Genomic DNA, 17,866 nt, shown 5'->3' on the forward strand with positions numbered 1-17,866 from the left:
GCAGGAGTGATATGGGTGGATGGGGAGAGGATAATAAGGTGTGAGGAGACAGGAACGCAGAGAACAGCAGTCTGCAGCTTGGTGGAGAGCAGTGTAGTCAACCTTTGCCTACGAGGATTTATGGAGAGCATATTGCCTCTGAATATTGCACTCTGAGGATTCCTGGAGACAGGATATCACCATTTTGATCTGATGTAGAAGTAAAAGGTATTGGCTGACTGCTTTGCCTTTCTAATCTTCAGCTTGAAGCCCTATATCTGTCTCTGGGTTTTCATTATTCATGTTACAGTACTCACACACAGGTGGATATTAGATGTAAAGAAAAGACAGCTCCAGAGAAGCTAAGTAAGAAAGGGGACCTTAAGAGGGACACACATGGAATGCCCAAGGATGGGAAAACAGTTAAGATCTGTGGCTAAAGCGGGAGGGTGGTGGAAGGGGTGGGATGGGGGATGGGAAGATGAGCAATGGAGAAGGTCAAGTTGAAGGAGGGATGGAGGGGGAAAGGAATGAAAGAGATATCTTGATAGAGGGAGCCAATGTGGGGTTAGGGAGAAACCAGGTGCTCCAGAAATTCCCAGGAATCCCCAAGGATGACCCAAACTAAGACTTCTAGTATTACTGGAAAGGGTATTTGAACAGGCCTAACCCTTTAATCAGAATGATGACTCCCCTAATTGTCATTATGGAACTTTCATGCAGTAACTTACAGAAGCAGCTGCAGTGACCTACAGCCAAGCACTAGGATAAGCTCCTGGAATTCAGCTGAGGGATCATATGAATAGGAGGGTCAAGATCAAGATGGGGAAAACCAGAGAGACAGCTGACCCAAGCTAGTGGGAGCTCAAGGACTTAGAACTGACAGTTGGTAACCTTGCATAGAACCAACCTAGGCAGTTATGTGGTCTGATCTTTTGCAGGTGCTGGGAGACTGGAAGTGGCACCAGGAGGTATCCCAGGTATATGAACTGGTTTTTGGACCCCATTCCCTATGGTGGGATCTCTTGCTCAGCCTTGGTACAGGGAGGAGGGTCCTGCCTCAACTTGGTGGGCCAGACTTTGCTGACTCCACAAGGAAGGTTTAACCCCTCTGAGGAATGAGTGTGGGAGGTGGAAGTGGGACATGGGGACTGGAGAAGGGGAACTGAGGTTAGTTTATGAAGAGAAGGGTTTTTTTTTTTTTTTTAAAATAAAAAAGGGTTAAAAAAAAGTTGCTGTGGTCATGACATCTCTTTGCAGCAATAGAAATCTTAACTAAGACAGAAGTTGGTACCAGGGACCTTGGGTCTGAGGATTACAAATCAGTTGAAGCAGATGGTGGTGGCACACACCATTAATCCCAGCACTCAGGAGGCAGAGGCAGATGAATTTCTGTGCGTTCAACACCAGCCTGGTCTACAAGAACGAGTTCCAGGACAGCCTCCAAGTCACAGTGAAACCCTGTCTCAAAAAACCAAAAAAGAAAGAAGAAAATCAGTTGAATGTTTTAACTTAATGGGTCATCCTAGTAGGAACCTGGAAGACAGTGATGTTGGGTGTGATTTGAATTGTGAAGGCCTGGCTCAAGAGATTGCAAGGAGGACAATATTAATATTAATTAATAGAAACTGTTCTTGTGAAGATATTTTGGTGAAGAATGTGGTTGCCTTTGCCCACGTCTGAAGAGTCTGCCTGAGGCTAAAGTGAAGAAATTTGGATTAATTATGTCAGTAGAAGAAATCTCGAAAAAGCCTGGTATTGGTTCTGTTTTATGGTTATTTCTGGTCTCTCTTATATATATATTTATCATGAAAATGAGCAAGCTGAGGAAGGAAAAATACAAAATGCAAAATTTGAGTGAAAAAGAGCATCAGGGAGTGGAATGGAGCTAAGTCTTATGTTCATGAATATAAAGATTAATTAACTTAAATTAAATATTTCTTAATCAAGATTAAAGATTTCTCAATCAAGGAGATTAAGAAACAGAATAAAGGGAGTGGTGACTTTAGGGCTTGATCCCACCCAGCCAGGTTTCTAACTTGTGGATAGGAATTAAAGAAACCCTTAAAGCAGATTGTAGCACACTTTTAATACCAGCACACAGAAAGCAGAGGCTGGTGGGAGGCCAATATTGTTTACAGATCCAGTTTCAGGACAGCCAAGATGAGGCAGTGAAAGAAAACATAAAAAATCGAAAGTTGGTAAAGATGTCATTGAACAAGGGCTTCATAAGTTCCAGCCCTAGTAAGCAGCAGAACTTGGCAGCTTCAGCCACATGGTTCTGGAATTAAATAAAGTTCTAAGAGGCTATGGAATTTGCCTTCTTGACTAGAGAAAGCTGCTGAATGCAGGCATGTGTCAGGGTTGTTTCTGAATGGAGGCCTAGAGAGGCCATTGTATGAAGTTTTGAAGTTGAAGTATGGGTTACTTGGAGAACCCAAGGTGTTGGAGATTCCAGAGTAATGGGATACCTGCCAGAAAAGCTGCTAACAAGGAGTGGAACAAGCCCAAGAGAAAGAACAAAACTTCTGGAGCATTCATATCAGTCCTAAAAGGGACATTCACAGGTCTGAGTACAGATTTAAAAAAAAAAAAAAAAAGAAATCACACAAATAAATGACTCAATGATACAAGTCAAGGATTTTGAAAAAGAAAAATCAAACAAAACTCAATATTAGTAGATGGGAACTAAAAATAAAGACTGGGACAGGTATTAGTGGAACAGAAATAAAAAGCACAAAGAATCAATGAGTATAAAAATGGTTATTTAAGAATATAAGATCTTCTACAAGTCAGAATCCAGTTATGCCAACAAAAAGATACTTTCTTTTTCCATTATATAACTTTAGCTTCTTTGTCAAAAATTAGGTGTTTATAGGTGTGTGGGTTAATATCACGATTTTCAATTTGATTCCATTAGTCAACCTGTCTATTTCTGTTCTAATACCAAGCTGTTTTCATGACTATGGCTGTATAATAGAGCTTGAAGTCTGGTATGGTGATAACTCTGGAAGTTCCTTTATTGTAGAGGGTTCTTTTGGCTATCCTGGGTTTTTTGTTTTTTCCATATGAAGGTGAGCACTATTCTTTCATGGTCTTTGAAGAATTGTGTTGGGATTTTTATGGGAATTGCATTGAATCTATAGATTGCTTTTGGCAAGATTGCCATTTTTACTATGTTGATCGTACCTATCCAAGAGCATGGGAGATCTTTCCATTTTCTTGTATCTTCTTTAATTTCTTTCTTTAAGGATTCAAAGTTCTTATTATACAGGTCTTTCACATTTTTGGTTAGCATTACCTCAATATATTTTATATTGTTAATTGCTATTGTAAAAGGTGATGTTTCTCTGACTTCTTTTTCAGCACATTTATTAACTGTATATAGCAGGGCTACTGATTTTTTTTTTTGAGTTAATCTTGTATCCTGCCACTTTGCTGAAGGTGTTTCTCAGATATAGGAGTTCCCTGGTAGAGTTTCTCAGGTCAGTAATGTAGACTATCATATCATCTGAAATAGTGAAAGTTTGACTTCTTCCTTTCTGATTTGTATCCCCTTGATCTCCTTTTCTTGTCTTATTTCTCTAGCTAGAACTTCAAGTACAATATTGAAGAGATATGGAGAGAGTGGACAGTCTTCTCTTGTTCCTGATCTTAGAGGAATCCCATTGAATATCTCTCCATTAAGTTTGATGTTGGCTGTTAGTTTGCTGTATATTGCTTTTATCATGTTTAAAGAAGATTACACATAGATCCATATCTATCACCATGCAACAAAACTTAAGTCCAAATGGATCAAAGACCTCAACATAAATTCAGCCACATTGAACCTCCTAGAAGAGAAGGTAGGTAGTACCCTTAAACAAATTGATACAGGAGACTGCTTTCTGAATATAACACCAGAAGCACAAACATTGAGTATGACAATTAACAAATGGGACCTCCTGAAACTGAGAAGCTTCTGTAAAGCAAAGGATACAGTCAGCAAGACAAAACGGCAGCCCACAGAATGGAAAAGATATTCACCAATCCAACAACTGACAGAGGGCTAATTAACAAAATATACAATGAACTCAAGAAGCTAGCCACCAAAACACCAAACAATGCAATTAAAAAGTGGAGTGCAGAACTAAATAGAGAATTCTCAACAGAGGAATCTAAAATGGCTGAAAGTCACTTGAGAAAGGGCTCAACATCCTTAGCCATCAGGAAATTGCAACTCAAAACCACTCTGAGATACCATCTTACTCCTGTCAGAATGGCTAAAATTAATAACACCAATGACAATCTATGCTGGAGAGGATGTGGAGAAAGAGGAACACTCCTCCATTGCTGGTGGGAGTGCAAACTTGTACAATCACTTTGTAAATCAGTATGGTGGTTTCTCAGGAAAATGGGAATCAGCCTACCTCAAGTCCTAGCAATTCCTCTCTTGGGCATATACCCAATGAATTCACACTCATACAGTAAGGAAATCTGTTCAAGTATGTTCATAGCAGCATTGCTTGTGATAGCCAGAACCTGGAATCAGTCTAGATGCCCCTCAACTGAAGAATGGATAGAGAAAATGTGGTGCATTTACACAATGGAGTACTACTCAGTGGGGGGGAAAAAAAACAATGGAATCTCAAAATTCTCAGGCAAATGGATGGAACTAGAAGAAACCATCCTAAGTGAGGTAACCCAGTCACAAAAAGATAAAAATGGTATTGCTCACTCATATATGATTTTTAGACATAAAGCAAAGGATTGCCAATCTACAATCCACACTGCCAGCGGAGCTAAGAAACAAGGAGGACACCAAGGGAAGATTACATAGTCCCTGGGAGACAGGGAAGGGGACAAGAACCCCTAAGCAAATGGGGGTAGGGGGAAGAGGAAACAGGTGGGAAGAGAAGAAGGGGAGAGGGCAGGAGAACAAGAGGACTAAGACAGGGGAGGAATAAAAGAGCGCAAGAAAGGAGATGCCTTGATAGAGGGAGACAGTACATGTTTGGGGAGAGGCCTGGCACAGGGGAAATGTTAGGGGATCCACAGGGATGACCCCAACTAAGAATCTAAGCAATGGTGGAGAGGATGCCATGGATGCCCTTCCCCAGTAATGAGATTGATGTCTACCTTGGTTCCCATTCCTAGAGCCTTCATCCAGTAGTTGTTCCAAGCAGAGTCAGGCTCCCACAGCTAAGCACTGAACCACACTCCTGGAATCCAGTTTCTGAGAGTGAGGAGGGATGAACAAAGTAGCCAAGATGTTTCTAGAGAGACTCGCAGAAACAGTTGACCAGAACTAGTGAGAGCATGGAGACCCTAGTCATAAAGCTGGGTAAACAGCATCGTATAAATCCAGGCCCTCTGAATGTGTTTGCCAGCTAGGAAGCCAAGGCAGTCTATGGGACCTCTAACAGTGGAACACAAATGGACTTTGGGACCCTTCCCTATGGAGGGATACTATTGCTGCCCAGATACAGCAAGGAGAGCCTAGGCTCTCCCCCTAATGATATGATGGACTTTGAAGGTCCCCTGTGGTGGGCCTCACTATCCCTGATGAGGAGTTGGGGGATGGGTTTGGGGATTGGTGGGGAACATGGGAGGATGGGAGGGTGAGGGAATTGGGCGGTGATAGATATGTGAATATGAGTAGTAATTAAAGAATTTAAATAAAAAATAATATAAGGTCAACAGAACTTTTGTGTAATTAACCTAAGACAGAAAGAAAATACCCGAATTAACAGAATTAGGAGTTTGCAAGGAAACATTATATAGACATTAGAGAGATTTGGAATATTTTATAAACTAATACTTTAAAAACATGTACTGCATTAACTATTTAGAAAACTTAAAACCAACAAACAAATTTCTACATTCATCCAAAACATAAATGTTAAACCAATAATAAATGGACAACTTCAACAGTCACATAGACTCTAGGGGGAAAAGCCACCCCTGCCATTTTCTTGAACCAGTATAGTTCCTTATTATATTTCAAAGACTTATGCTTATACTTACAGATATATGTAGATCTCACCCTTCAGGAAACCATCTTAATTTTCAATCCAGAACATTATAGACCACAACTCCTCAAAATGCAGAAAATAAGTGCCTATGATGTGCTCAACCCCACCTGAAATATCTCCAACATAACCACTGCGTGGAAGGATCATGGAAAATCATGGAATAACGATCAGAAAGATTGTAAAAGACCAGAATGCCTGTTGCAAAATAGTGTCATTCAGATACAAGAGGGAAACCACATTCATTAGAATCTCAACAATGTAGTTGCCTAAACAAGACTTACATAATGGTAACGCCAGTTGACATGCCAGTGTGGTGGATGGAGAAGACTCATAAAGCCCAACTCCAAGATCAAGAGCTACAGGTAATCAATGACTGCTCAGAGATAGAAACCATTCTTCTCACAGAGTGCCCTGGCGGGTTATAGAATGTCATGTGGTCATCCTTAAGTATATGTTCATAGGAGCAATACTACATCAACTCAGCAGGATGAATATGTGAGCTTTCCCCCCCACCACACACACAATATTTAATATATGTGTAACAATAACAGTTCCAGAAGAAGATGTCATAAAATTGAGAGAGAGTTGGGGAGAGGTGGGAAGCATTGGAGAGGCGGGATAAAGGGGAAAAAATGACTTAAACACATTTCTCATGAAACTCTCAAAAAGTTAAAAATTAGGAAAAATGTATATAAAACTTAAAATATGTAAGACCAATAAAAATGATTCATTCCATGGGCGATTGATGTGACTTGAAGAAACAATCTGCATAACAAGTACAAACCTCTAAAACAATATGAAAAAATAATTTTGACATCCTTAGACACAGGAAAATTCAGTCCCCAAACTATGGAAATTCTTCTCACCATAGACAGAGTGGCTAATGTAAAGAAAGCAAAATACAATGCTGGTGAGGTTGTGAGGAGACACTCCCTGTGGGAGTGTATGTAAACACCAGAATGAGCAGAATAACAATCCATGTAAGGCAACAAGGAAATCCAGTTGAACATGACTCAGTAGCCCAGGTTGGCTCAAACTTCTTGAGTCTGACAGTGGGCAGTTGATTTTAGGCATATTTAAACACAGCACAATTTTGGAAAAAAGTTTCCTGATAAAATGAACTCAATCCCACATACAAACAAACAACAAAGCTTAAAACATGATCACAGTGAAACTCTTTAAGAGGGATTCTAGTAACTGAGAAACAGTGCTTGAGATGAACCTCTAGGAAGAATGACTGAGATAAACATGAGTCTGTGAGTCAGGTGTGACCCAGCCCTACAGGTAGCACAGAGGTCACCTAGGCTCTGCTCCATTTGTAAAGTCCATGTGACATCTCCCATAAAAAATGGCTTCTATTGAGTGAAAAACACGGCTCAGCCAAGGGCCTATGGAAAATGATGATATAAACATACGAGTCTGTGGGAGACAGGAGTGGCCTAGTCCTACAGATAGGACAGAAGTCAGCTAAGCAGCTGTAAAGTACACATGACATCTTCATAAGGATGGTTCTATTGCCTGAGAAACAGTGCTCAAGATAAAGGTCTAGAGAGGAAGAGTCTGGGATAAACACAGTAGTCTGGAAGATTCAGGTGTGTCCTGGCCCTACAGACAACACAGACCACCAGAATATTAACCACATCCTTTTCCAGTTTTTTGGGTGGACATGTCCTCCATTGAGGAGACAACCCTGTGTGTTTAACAATCCTGTTTCCCTAAAGCTTATCTGTGAGCACAGAGACCTTATAGACTCTACACTTCATACACTGTGCTCACGTGAGAGTACACCCTAGAACAGCCACTCCACAAGTCAGTATAGAAGCTCCTCAGAAAATGCAAGGTCGAAGACCCATATGATCATCTATCGGGGATATATGAAAGGAATCTGTCGCAGTGCACCAAGACATGTGTCCACATGTATGCTTGTCCTGAATGGGATTCCCAAATGAATGAGTCCATAGCTGATGAATGAATAATCCAAACTGGACCAGACAATGTTACAGGCAAGGATGTTGTCACCTTTCACAAAATAAACCAGACTCAAACACATCCTGTCATGTTAGGGTAAAACAAAGAACACTGTGACGTATGTGTTCTTCCATTTGGGAAGATGAAGGGTCTGGCAGGACAGAAGGAGAGAGCAGTATAGATACTGAAGGAGATAATCAAGTCCATGATACACCTGTATGAATGTATGGGAAAGAAGCCTATAGTTTTGTACAATTTACTTAATTTCTATATGTGCCAATTAGAGAATAATCCATAAGCCATGAAAGTATTGAGGGCCATACAAGAAGAAGAAAGGACACAGGAGTGAGGACACAAGAGTTGAAGTGGCAATGAGACTAGGGAATATGGCTAGAATATATGATATTTTGTATGAAAATGTCATAGACCTATTAATTTGTTCAAGGAATATATATTAAAAAATAAATTTGGTGGCCCAGTTTAGCTCTAAGTTGTTGAAAGATTTCTTTAGCAATAGTAGGTACTAGGACTGTCACTATTGTCAGTAGTGGGGGTGCTGGGGATTGCACACATGCCTGGTTAGTGTTCCACAACAGAGCTACACCCCGAGGTCCCAAGGTCTGTAGTCCACAGAACAACCTCTATCAATATCTGAGTGTGCATTTCTTCTCGAATTTGCTGTCTGTATTTCTGTGTCAGTTAACCCTGGATATTGAAAACAGGCCTTTGAACACTTTTACTTACCTGGGAACTGGACTCTTTGCATTGAGTCTCTATCTGCCTTCTGTACAGCGGATATTTATGGCACGTACGTATCTTTACATGTCCTGGTACAGGCTTCCCATAGGTGTATCTGTCACAGATAAATGCAGAGACACCAAGGGTCATCCTAAAACAGAGACACATACTCTTCCCACCCATTAGTCCTCACTGTCAAACTGTAACTGTAGATTGACTGTATAGTTTCATAGTGACAGCAAATATGGAGTACCACTTGACACTGTCTTACTAGATGTGTTAACAATTTAGCTCTGTTAAGAGCCTCTGGGAGATACGATTTTCTCCCTCTTGTAGCTCTGAAAAGGTTAAGCGACCTGATCAGGATCCTTAGCTAGTAAATGACCGGGGCTGCGATGAATGGAAAAATGGCAACAAGACTCAGACCTATTCTAACAGACCTCCTCAATAATTTCCTTCTTTCTATCAATTTTCTTTTGAGCATGTTTATTTTAAAAACAAGCAAGTGTGAGCAAAGGCATGTCTCTTGTTTGACGCAGGCACCTTTGCAAATTCCTTCTAGCACGGTTTAACTTCCTGTGCTTCCAGACTTAAAGAGCAGTTTCTTGTGCTGTGGCACGGGATCCTTATTTATCAGGTACAGAAAATAGAAACAGAAATGTGATATGTTTGAAACTAAAACTTGGGCTGCATTGATTGGAACTGAAGTCATATAAGGAGCTCTTGTTTCTCTGCTCTTTCTGTCAACCCATAATAGGTCAGCACAGTGCTATATTTAGTGCCTGTGCTCTCTACACTTGGGTCAGGAGAGCTTTTTAGGTACCTTCCCGTCTCCAGATGTAGGAACTCTCTACTGCCACATATATTGATTCTGTCATTGGTGTCATCAGAATTAACATCAGTACATATGCAATGAATGATCAAGGATTCATCCATGCAGAGCAGTCAGGGACTGGAAGAGGAAATGAAAGCCATAGGGGAAACACGCCAGGAGGGAAGGGCCCAGCCTTAGCATTTTGGCATAGTCTACAGGGAGTCTACATCCTGGCTGTTTTGTGTCCAAAAGGATAGAAGGTTAAACACAGGAAACTCACACTCCACACACAGTCACTTTCAATTTTTCATCTTTAATGAAAAGGGCCTTCGGGACCTTTACTTGAACTTCAAATCTGGGAAGCACTATTGGAAAAGAGAGGAGAAATTCAGGGGAGAAATGACATTTCTAGTCGTCTAAATGATCAGCTTCTGCCAAGAAAGGGTGATTTCATGTTATTAAGGTAACGGCCCCCCCCCCCCGCCACCCCATAGAGTTAGAATGCTGAGTGGTCATAGATTATATCAGGTTTTGCAAAATAAGAAAAAGCAAACAATTGGCTTCTGAAAGTCCCAGAACTTCAGAACTTTCTGGAAGTCCCATGTTGCTAGATGGTTAGCCTAGCTAAAGTCAGATGAAGCCCAGCCTTAGCCATTGGAACTCAATGAGTTCAAAAGAATTCATCCTATGATGACCAAAAACTTATGACATCTACTTTCCCTTTTCAATCTTCCCAAGCCATACCGTATTCTTCCACGGTGAAGTAGTGCTCTTTCTTTGATCTTGATTGGTTTTCTAGCACTATTTTGTAGGAGCCTAGAATGGGCTCAGATGACAGGCTGAAGGACAGTTGCTTGAGCCCGTTCTCTGTGTTAATATCCCGCCACTGCATGATGCGATTTGTTTTCGGGTCCTTGAAACAGTTTGTAAATTTTCTGAGTAAATATAATACTAGTTACAGCAATACCTCTATGACCACTGTGTTCATGATGGAAGCATTCGGGAACTTGTTAGCATTAATATTTTGGGGGGGTAGGGAGGAATGAAGGTAAAGAGAGATATAATGAACCAATCATCTGGAATGGTGGAAGGCTGCATCCCATAGTTCTGCTACAACATTCCAGCACCCAGTTACTTTCAGCGGACTGATCTCTTTCTGAGTGTGAAACAGTTAAGTTTCTTACCTCAATGTAAACCAGAGGAAACTGAAACAAAAGGGAAAATGTGTTAGTTTAGAACATCAGTTCTCAACCTATGGGTTATGACCCCTTTGGCAAACCTCTGTCGCCAAAAATATTTTCATTATGATTTATAACAGTAACAGAATTATGGTTATGAAGTAGTAATGAAATTAATTTTATGGTTGAGGATCACCACAGTGTGAGGAACTGCATTAAAAGGCCACAGCATTAGGAAGGTTGAGAACCACTGGTTTAGAAATTTTACCCTCATAGCAAATAAAATGGGTTTATAGAATGGGCCTTCCGATGCGAGTTTCAGCCAGAATTCAATGAACTTAATATCCAGTAACAAAGTCAATTGCAAACCAATTAACAACCATAGAGAAACTGTTCGTATATATTCTTGAACTATCTGTGTTCTAGAACTACTCTGTGTGACATTATCATTAAGATGTCTCTGTGCTATGAGACCCACCCTAGGCCTTTGCAGTACGGAGATCACCTAATTTATTTGTTCAGATGAGGAATGTTTTTAGTGTGGAATGGGGTTGCTAGTGTTAAATACATCCAGTCCAAATGTTTAACTTTGGCTTTCCTGGACAAGCTACATATGCCCACGCTGCACAAGGCGCTGGCTTCCCATTCCTCATCTAATGAGCTTCAAAGGGATTAGCACATGCACTCAATATACACCTCCTGAACTTCATTTAACAGATCAAACCAGGGCCTAACCATTGCCCTCGAAATACAGTGGAAGAAAGTGCTCAGTAGCTGCTCTTGCTAAAAAGGAGAGTAGCTGCTGACTAAGGCATGGGCTGCATGTACAGGGGTTGATCGGGTGAAGTGTTTCTTTTTGATTCTTGGATATATGGTCTTCCACCAGAGTTTAGTCAACTTACATTCATCTATACTCTTAAAGAAAACTGACTACTCCCAGTAGCTATCAGCTAGCAATAGTGCCTCAGCTAAGGGTGGGATTTCATGTACATCCCTCCTCTCCATGCTAAGGTTTGGTCTGGCTTGATCTTGGATAAGTTTGTGGATGCTAACTCAATTATAAGTTCATGTGTCTGGCTGCAACGCTGAGTCTGGAGGACTGTTTCGTTGCATTCATTCACTACCTCTGGTTTTTATAGTTTCTCCTTCCTCACTGACACAGTTATCTCTGTTCCTTGCGGGGAGAGAATGTTATTCAGATGTCTAATTTGGGCATTCACATTCCACAGTCAAGCTGGTGCTGATTGGAGCCATCATCATTACTGGCTAACGGTCATAGAGCTGGAAGGTGCCATCTACATTACTGGGGGATCATCAATCTCACCCAGCTGTGAACCTATAAACTATGAGAACCTCTGGCCTGGCAAGACATGCCCAATTGTGCAATAGTAACACAAATGTCATGGAAGTAACAAGACACTCTCTGACTGAACTAAAGTCCCACTATGCAAGATGAAACCCACATTTGGCATCATTGTAGGGCCAAGAACCTATGGCTAGACATGTCATAGCCCTTGGAGGAGAACCTATTATTATGCTGCTAAAGGACATAGTATTAGACCAATTGTTACAGACTGATCTTTATACTTACAGACTATAGAGATTCTCAGTCCTTTCTGAGAAGCTTCTATTTACAGTAGATGGTGATGAACATAGACACCCACAGCTTGCTGAAGTGCCCGGGACAAGAGACTGTGAAATTCTATTTTATGCTTAAGAGAGTCCATTTAGGGAAGGACTTAAATGTTAAATACAAAGTACATGTGAGTAATACCCATGTTGGCCTAGAAATGGATTTCTCAAGGATGGCATGAAGTAACAGAAACTACAAAAGAAATTAGTGGAAAACATGATTAAGCCAAAACGTCCTGTACAGTACAGTGAGAGTCTCCATGAAGTATAAAGAAGACACAGAGGCGCTTAACCAGACTCCAAAATAAGGAAGACACATAAGGGAGACATAGAATAGACAATGGTAACTGATAAGGCGTATAAATAGGAAAAGGAGGAGAATAGAAAACTAGGTAAATGCATACCTTAGCAAGAGGCTAGAAAAGAGAATATTTCAGTAACACATCTTCATGAACCCCCCCCAATACCCATGTATAAAAGACTCACCAACTCATTCAGGGGGTGCAGATTTGTATCCATAGAGACAACACGAAATTTAACTGGACAAAGAGAGAGAGATAGAGATAGAGAATTTCCTAGTGAGTTCCAGAGACCCAGAGCTGCTCTGTGCCATGTTGAGGATGGCTTCTTAATTCCTGTGTCCATAATGGCTGCATACCTGGCTGTCCTGGTTTGTACATGGGTTTGTCTGTCTGGACAAAGACAACATTTTCTTGGTTCTTCACCGTCACCTCATTCGTTTTGCTGAATTCGTGTTTTGGTCCTTTGACATGGACAGAGAGGGACACCTTCTCCTCAGAAGATGAGACTCTGGGGAGCTGAGAATGAGAGGAACACAAGACCCTTCACCATCTGACCCTTTGGAGTTCTGAGATGGCCTTTTTACCTCCTCTCTTTCCATGGCACAGGAAGGATGTGGGGAGATCAATTTCGGTTTATGCATTAGGTATGGAAAGAAAACACAAATTTTCATGAGTCAATGGAAACATCAAACATGTAGCCTTTTTTTTGGAGTAAACATAATCTTGATTGAAAAAGTAGATATGACTCTGAACTGAGGTAGAGTGAAAATTACTCTATTAATGGTGGTAGGAATTGTGTCTTTTGTGTCTTGAGGATAGGTGCAGAAGAAGCCCAACACTTATTCAGGATATCAATTACACCAAGGAGATGTGGTCCTGATCAGTTGGAGTGCTTTTTGAAAGCTTATTACTTATGATCCGGAAATATTACAAAGTGGCAAAACTGTTCTTTTTCTGGGTGGTGGGATTTTTGAGGGACTTCAATGGGAAAGTAGCATGTGCCCAAGTATTGGCTCTTTCCATTTTGGGGTGGGATGATCTATGCTATTTGTTTATTGGGTAAATGTTGTAGGTTTCTATTGTTTTGAAGTACTAGATGGGTTTTTAGATTAATCTGTTTCAGAAATATGTTAGTATATATGCATATCTATGAAAAGCAAATTGGCACAGGTATCCAGTACTCACAGTGAAGGAGACACAGTGGAACAAGTCCTTGTCAACCACAAGATCATTGAACAGACTTCTGCTTTCCCAGCTAAACTTCAAGGATGCTTTCACAGTCACTGGCTCACTCAGTTGGTATAGATGGAGGCAGATTTTCTCAGGGGTCTTAGTGCGGAGCTGGGAAGGGACCAGCACCATAATCTTCCTAGCAAGGAAAGAGTTCAGGCCAGCTGAGAACAAATGTCATTGTCCATGCCTGTGGTTTCATCCCAATAATCATCACCATTCTCATTTCTTCAGCTTGAGGTGGCAGGGTGACAGCATGATACAGCAGAGAGGTCAGACAATAATCAGTGATTATAACAACTCAGCCTCAGTGGTGATATCCATCCAGTCAGGGTTAAATGCCCTGTACTCCCTTCGCTTTAGCAGCTAGCATTCATGTTCTAGAAGGTTTTTACATTTGGGGGGTTTATTGCGGGGGTTAAGACAGAGTTTCTCTGTGGCTTTGGAACTAGCTCTTATAGGGGGCTGGCGTCTCATACTCACAGTGATCCACCTATCTCTGCCTCCTGAGTGCTGGGATTAAAGGGATGCGCCACCATTGCTTGGTGGTTTTTAAATTTTTTAATGTGACAAATAATTATTCTTTTCATACAACTTATCAAGATTGTTCTTAATTACCATTCTTGAAAACTAACTCAAACCCTGCTCTTATTTTCAGGTACTCTTAAACCTAAGATTAAGAAGTGACTGTGCAATTCTGTGTTGCACGATTGACATATGTTACACTTGAGCAAATGCCAAAGACAGGTCTGTAGGAATCGTTCCCTACTTCTTTCTGGAATTCAAGTCTTTCTACCCAAACTAGCCCAAAATCTAGCCTGTCACTGCTACATCACACAATAAATCAAAATCAACAGGTAGCTTTATTTTTACGATGTTAAATATATTTTTCTGATAAAAAATGACAACAAAAGTCAGTCAACAATATAATACTGATAATGTGGTTGGTTGGACACCAAATAATGAGTTCTACTGGTAGTTTAATACAAGGTCTTTGATCTTAACAAGGATTTTGCTTTAATACACAAACATCCGTACAATTCTGGTGTGTCTGAAGTCTTACCTTAACTGTAGACTACACAGTTCAAACCAAGAGTGTCAACAACGTAAATACTTATCTTCAAAGTGATTAAATGGTTTCAACAGGTAAGAATGTCTCTGACCACTGGGATTTTAGATATTGCTGGAACAGTCATAAGAGAAATGTTGTTCTAAATTATATTGTAGCTCAATATAATAACACCGGTGTAGAATTGAAAAAATATTACATAGAATCCTGGAAAGCATACATACCGTCATTATCTGTTAAAAAGCAAAAAGGATATAGAAAGGAAATTGGTGACTTGGGATTAGAAGAGGAACAACATGGAAGAGGGCCTTGGTGGTACTCACGGTTGTTCAGGTTCATGTTGTCCATCGAGTGAAGAAACAGAAGGCAGGAAGGCAAGAAGAATTGAAATGAGACACTGCAGTGCCTGTCTGCCCTTCATCATGGTGTAGGAAGAAAGGACAAGAGGACGGGGCTTCTGGTGTCCTCTTCCCTGATACCATTTCCAGATACCAATACACAGAGGTTTATTTATGGGTGCCCTGTGTAATCAGAGAGCTCCACCCTAGGTGTCCAAACAGACAAGAAGAATTTTGTAAGAGATGTTTTTTGTTAGTGTCACTGTATTCAGTGGTGGCCTCAGTACAACTCAAACAAATTACAACAGCCTCATCAAAGGTGCCAGAGTAGTTGTGGATGGTGTTGGTAAAACGTCAAGGTCATAGAATTCACTTAGCTTGAAACAGAGCAGACCTTCTCAGTCTTAATACTACTGATCTATATCTTTGCATCAAGTGGTTGTTTTATGACATTGGCTACCTCACTGCTTCTAGTCAGCTGGAACCTAGCAGCACTCCCTGGGATATGACACCTCAGTTTCTCTTTCCTCATTTGAGGAGTCACTACAGCATTCCAGGTTAGAGATTTCCAGTTCTTCTGTCTCTGGTCATTCAAGTCTATGCTTTTATGGGTCTTATGTGTAAAGAGGGGATTGTGGATGCTGGGAAAGCTCCAAAACTCACATGCTACAAGTCACTATGTCTAACTCTTCTTTTTTGAAGTTCATAAACCTCATCTAGAGGTACAGTTGAGAAGACTTAACTCTACGGTCTACAGAGAAGCCAAATATAGTCTGTGCAACTAAAGGTGGTGGCTTTGAATGCTAAGGTGATCAGCCTTTGGGATGTGACTCAGTTCCTTTGGATTGGCGTTAAGGTATGAGTTGGGATACACAGTAGCATTTCCATTCTGGAACCTGGGGCTGTTTGGTTTTGCAAAGAGCTTATGACAGTGGCTTGAGAGGAAGGTATAGCATAAGCTAAATCAATTTTAATCTTGGGCATTAAGTAAAAAGATAGAATATGCTAAAATGGGATGTAGGGTTAGCATGTAAAGGCTGAAAAAGAAATGAATCTTCTGTATGTTATTGATTGACATATGAACCTGAATAAGTCATCAATAGGAAGCCCCATCAACTTCTGAACTGGTCCTTTCACTCAAAATCCCACTAAAACAGTAATTACACTTTTCCGTCTTCACTGCCTGCTCTTTATTTTTGGGCATGACAATGAATGGACTTAGATTCATGTAAGATGATGCTACAAGCGATGCACACAAAACCATTGTCAGGTTGCTGACAATGCAGGATAACATCAGACAGCCTGGCATGCCTGAGACAGTGCATAACCCAGACTCAGAACTCACAGATGTCTTCTTGTTAGAGAACAGGCATGCTACAATGACTAACTTGAGCTTTTCCAGTCTGAGGAAACAATGGGGTACAGATTTTCAAATCTTTAAAAAGCACATGAGAAGGCCTGGAGACCAGAAGAGCATTGCCTCATCTGAAGTGGGAGTCTTTCATTGCAATAATGATACTGCAATACAGCTAAGCATAGCCATGTGAGGCCTATGAAAGGAACTTGGAGTAAGAACTAGTATCACTTAAATAATGAACGGATAGAAATCTTTTCTGTGTAGCATGATAGCTTATGTGTTTTATGAAAGGAAGACTAGAAGCCTAGATACCCCACTTAATGGCTGGTATAGTTACCAAGATATCCTGTGATGGTGTTCCACCCTGAGAGATTAGGAGCTAGGCAGACTCCCTGGTAGGCAGACAGATAAGGAGATGGGTTATGGCTAGGTAATAATGGTGGCAAACCTCCAAGATGACTGGCATCTTCCTTACTGTGGTGGTTGAATGAGAATAGACCCCACAGGCTCGTATATTGGAGTGTTTAGTCACAAGGGTGCAGAACTATTTGAAAAGATTAGAAAGTGTGGCTTTCTCTCTCTCTCTCTCTCTCTCTCTCTCTCTCTCTCTCTCTGTCTCTCTCTGTCTCTCTCTGTCTCTCTCTGTCTCTCTGTCTCTCTCTCTCTCTCTCTCTCTCTCTCTCTCTCTCTGTTTCTCTTTCTTTGCTTATGGATCAGGATGTATCTCTCAGCTACTTCTCCAACACCATGCCTTATGCATGTGGCCATGTTTTCAGACATGATGATAATGGACTAAACCTCTGAAACTGGTACCAGAGATTGATATATTGTTGTGATAGGCCTGGAATAATGTGAACTTTGTAAGTTTGGACTAGTGAAGTGGTTGAACACTTTAAGTGTAACTTACTGGGCTATCCAAGTAGGAACATTGACAGTGGTGCTGAGGCCAATGTATATTGTGGCAGCCTGGCTCAAGAGTTTCAGAGGGGAAGAATATTAATAAGTGGCCTACAAGCCATTCTTGTGATATTTTAGAAACAAATAAAGCTGCTCCCCTCCATGCCTGCATCTCAGAAATCTGCCTGAGGCTAAATGGAAAAGTTTGAATTAATGGTGTTGGTAGAGGATATGTCAAGACAGCCTAGTGTTGATGCTGTCATATGGTTATTAGTAATCACTGTTATGCAGACCTATGATGAAAAGGAGAAAGTTGTACAAAAAGAAACAGAAAATGCTCACTTTGCAGT

At 40.8% G+C, this 17,866-nt stretch overlaps 1 protein-coding gene across 1 annotated transcript in view; it reads right to left on the reverse strand.

Moving 5' to 3' along the window:
• The window catches only part of LOC100772039 (murinoglobulin-1-like), a 55,197-nt gene extending 39,849 nt beyond the window's left edge, over window positions 1-15,348 (reverse strand). Inside the window, exons 1-8 of the mRNA XM_035449024.1 lie at window positions 15,248-15,348; window positions 13,811-13,994; window positions 12,982-13,141; window positions 12,810-12,862; window positions 10,698-10,718; window positions 10,258-10,426; window positions 9,794-9,878; window positions 8,706-8,814 (exon numbers count right to left, since the gene is read on the reverse strand). Of these exons, the coding sequence (XP_035304915.1) occupies window positions 8,706-8,814; window positions 9,794-9,878; window positions 10,258-10,426; window positions 10,698-10,718; window positions 12,810-12,862; window positions 12,982-13,141; window positions 13,811-13,994; window positions 15,248-15,348 (882 nt within the window). The remainder of the gene's footprint in view (window positions 1-8,705; window positions 8,815-9,793; window positions 9,879-10,257; window positions 10,427-10,697; window positions 10,719-12,809; window positions 12,863-12,981; window positions 13,142-13,810; window positions 13,995-15,247) is intronic.
• Window positions 15,349-17,866: the final 2,518 nt, after the last annotated feature.

The sequence above is a fragment of the Cricetulus griseus genome, chromosome 8, assembly GCF_003668045.3.
Source record: "Cricetulus griseus strain 17A/GY chromosome 8, alternate assembly CriGri-PICRH-1.0, whole genome shotgun sequence".
NCBI lineage: Eukaryota > Metazoa > Chordata > Mammalia > Rodentia > Cricetidae > Cricetulus > Cricetulus griseus.